Below are 3,606 nucleotides of genomic sequence, written 5' to 3'. Positions count from 1 at the left end.
TCACTGGGGGAATTTACAGATATAGTATATCTATCAAGTTATTTGAGGCATGCCGCAGGCAGGACTTTTCATCCTGCTGCTTTGAGTTTGCCAGGACGTGGTCCCACGCCCTTCCTTCGGATTGTTTCAGAAGCCCGACTGTGATGACAGGCGCCGCCACATATACAGAGAACTAATGCTGCAATGAGCACCTGGAGACAGCAAAAATTCAGTGATTCTGAAGAAAATTAAGTTTCCTTGGCCCGTAAAGAGATCCCAGGAAGCCCACCAGCGCTCCGCCATGTCTATTAACCATCTGTACTGCTTTGTGTTAACACCACAGCAATTAGGCAGCTATTTTTCATCAAATTACCTGCATCATATAATTGCTGTTCTGCTCACTTTTTTTTTTTTCCACTTGTTACTTCTGGTCTGACAATTTAAAAATTATTCAAGACAGGAACTGCCTATATGTAGTGACAGTGGTGTATGCAGTGACTTAGAGCAGTGTGTAAAAGGTCTCTCACAGCCACCAGAATTCAAATAAATGCTAACACTGAAGGAAAAGCACTAAGGAACAGACTAATTTATATAAACATTTTAATAAAAATAAGGACACAGCTTCCCAGGAACAACATTGTAAAAGCTTGGAAGATACTGTACAATGTGACAGTCATGATTAAATACAAGTAGCTACGGAAATTGTATCCACATCTATTAAAGAAGGAGAACTAATCATCCAATTTCAGTTGTTTCAAATGTGCCTGGAGAAGGAACTTTTCCATGGTGGTTTGTTTGAATGTGGGCACACAAACATTCCCAGAGTCTGCAAGCAGGCACATAAAAATTGTTTTGGTTGTTGTTTTCTGTCTTATGAGCTAGGATATTTTTTATCTTATCAGAAATCTGTATTACTTTAAGTGCAAGAGAAACAGAAGAACAAATTGTTAGGACACAAGGTTGCATGAAATATGCTTTGCTAGGTAAATAATCAGTACTTTCAAATCTTAAATCACAGAAAAAAAGATTAAGGGTCTTTTTGTCTTATCACTATTTAAAAAAAATGATAAATAAAAGAAAAACCCAGGAAGTATTACTACTGACACAGAACAAAACCAGACTCATTTAACCACCATTTACAGATGAGAAAATAAAGGATAGTAGGGCCTAGTTTACAAAAGCCTTTTTTCCTATTCCCTCCCCTAAACCTACCTCCAGTCTTATCCAGGAACAGTTTTACTTGACATGGAGTACCTTTTAGGGCATCACGTACTATATTAGGTTCTGTCTGTGATTCAGCCAGTAGTATGAAACACAGAAATGGAAGAAAAAATGCATTGCATTTAAAATATAGCTATTTCTTGATTTTCCTATGGATATTTTCGGTGTCATGCCATAAAAAGAATTAAAAAAATAGACATACAAAAGCTATTGTGCTTAATTCAGCGGCATATGTACATATTAAAACTGGAGCAATATAAAGATTAAAAAGGTATTCTAGTAGAAAAGGCAACATATAACATATTAAAAGTGTTTCAAAAGTATAAAATAAGGAACTAATGCATAGAACAGAGTGTTTCACTGACCCTGAAGCAACATATTATTCATAGAAATGGTTATATTAGCAAAGGCCTGCAGTGTAGCTCGAGTTTACACCAGGTTCTGAAACAAAGCTGACAAAAAGCCCTTTCTGTTGGTCTATTTTTGCTAGTATCAAAACCACAAAGGCAACCAAAAAAAAATCCACTTTGCAGCATGCCTCCTTGTACCAGAAAAAATGTGTTTGGGGAGCCTCCACAGTAGGAAAAAGTTCATTGCCTGCAAAATTCGCTGGTTACATTTGGAAGAGGATAGGCAAACAAGGAGAAATCCAGGATGTATTTTGGCAGCAGTTCTTTTATAAGCCTGCGCTGAGTATTGCATAGATAGTAATGTAGTGTCTCTGCTGTCACGGGCTTGTACCACGACTGTCTTTCTGGGAAGCGGATGAAAGAGGGTGACTGCACTTGCTCGAGCACATAGTTGGCATCCACATTGAGCCTTTCATACGAGCCAATGAAATCGTATCGCACGGCACAAGGCTGGCACAGGTTGTAGATGGGCATCCAGTGCTCGTTCATGCGCTCGGCCTCTTCATCCAGCAGGTACTGCAGAAACTCGGAGAAAGTTACGTCATTGCCTGTGGACTGTCCCCTGCTCTTCCGGTACCGTCTCACTATCTCCACACCATACTTGAGCTGGTACTCCTTGATTTCTCCAAATTTATTCCGATAGGCGGACAGGAGCCTCTCCATCGGGTTTCGCACAAAGATGAACTTGTAGTAGTTCTTCAGCCGGTAGCTGATCTCGTCGGGCTTCATATCGCTGAGGAAGACCAGGTCGTTCTTGTGGTCCATCTTAAGCTTGACATCAACACTCTCCAGGGCCCCATCCAGGACCTTGAGGATGCGCTTCCAGTTGGAGCAGGCCACCTTGGGGACATAGCAGTAGAGGAAGCGGTACTTGTCGCTGACCAGGAGGTGCTTGAGGACAGTCCTGCGCTGGCTGGGAGTCAGGTCCCAGACGCTGCGGGGCATGGCTCGCTGTCCACACACGGCGTTGATGGTGCGGTTGCGGGTGTCCTGCAGCACCTGGTACTCCAGGTCGCCCCCACCACTGCTGCTTGCTGCCGACCGCTGCCGCGCGGGCTCACCGCCTGCCGCCGGGTGCAGCGGCGGCGGCCTCACCTCGGCCAAGATGCCCCTCTCGATCATGAGCAGCAGCCCGCTGGAGGCCAGGATCACAGCGAACATTAGCATGGAGGGCAGCAGCACCGCGCCGCCGCCGCCGCCGCCGCCCCGCCGCCGCGGCCGGGTGCACACAGCAGCCCGCCTCCCCGCCGTCCCGGTATCGCCGCCGCCGCGGCCCGCCGCGGGGCACAGCGGGCGCGGCAGCATGGTCGCCGCCGCCCGCGTCGCGGCTGCCCGGCTCAGCGGGCAGCTGGAGGCGGCCGGGCCGGGGCGGGGCCGGGGCCGGGGCGGGGCCGGCAGTGACGGCGGTGGCGGCAGCAGGCGGGGCCGCGGCCCGGCGGGGGCGGCCATTTCTCGGCGGCTCCGCCCCGCAGCCACGCCGTGCGGGGGGCCGCGGCTCCCGCGGGGGCGGCGCGCCGGTCGGGTCTGTCTTCCCCGCCTCCGGCTCCAGAGGGCGTGGCGGTGGCTTCGTTGCCTTTCGGCTGGTCTACGGCTGTCGCAACGCGCGGCAGGTGTTTGCAGGGATGTGTAGCGCTCTCTCTTCAGCGACAATCCTGCCTGAGGCCGTCTTTTTAATTTAAGGGGAAAAAAAGACTCTCGGGGGGAGGAGGGGTATACGCTGAATTAGGGAGAGCTGGCCCCTGACCGTGGCGGGCCTTCTCACCGAGCAAAAGCTGCCAGCACGCTGGCTGGGCTCCATGCATGCTGGTGAGGTGCCTTATGTGCATATTGCTCACACAGCAGCCTGTGAGGATCTCTGGAGATCATCTAGTCCAACCTCCCTGATCAAGCAGGGTCACCTAGAGCACGTTAGACAGGGTTGCATCCAGGCATGCCTTGAATATCTCCAGAGAAGGAGACTCCACAACCTCTCTGGACAACCTGTTTCAGGGCTCTG

At 49.7% G+C, this 3,606-nt stretch overlaps 1 protein-coding gene across 1 annotated transcript; it reads right to left on the bottom strand.

The window, feature by feature from the left end:
• Window positions 1–562: 562 nt before the first annotated feature.
• On the bottom strand, window positions 563–2,936 carry CHST14 (carbohydrate sulfotransferase 14). The gene has a single exon (XM_062576729.1). It carries the CDS (start codon window positions 2,913–2,915, stop codon window positions 1,791–1,793), a length of 1,125 nt encoding a protein of 374 aa, XP_062432713.1. The 5' UTR covers window positions 2,916–2,936; the 3' UTR covers window positions 563–1,790.
• Window positions 2,937–3,606: the final 670 nt, after the last annotated feature.

This window comes from Rhea pennata, chromosome 5 (assembly GCF_028389875.1).
Source record: "Rhea pennata isolate bPtePen1 chromosome 5, bPtePen1.pri, whole genome shotgun sequence".
Classification (NCBI taxonomy): Eukaryota; Metazoa; Chordata; class Aves; order Rheiformes; family Rheidae; genus Rhea; species Rhea pennata.
The sequence above is the reverse complement of the archived record's forward strand: the minus strand, read 5'-3'. Positions and strand labels throughout refer to the sequence as shown.

Excerpts from the sequence above, each read along its gene's own strand:
- CHST14 (XM_062576729.1), bottom strand. The coding sequence starts at position 2,915 with ATGCTGCCGCGCCCGCTGTGCCCCGCGGCGGGCCGCGGCGGCGGCGAT.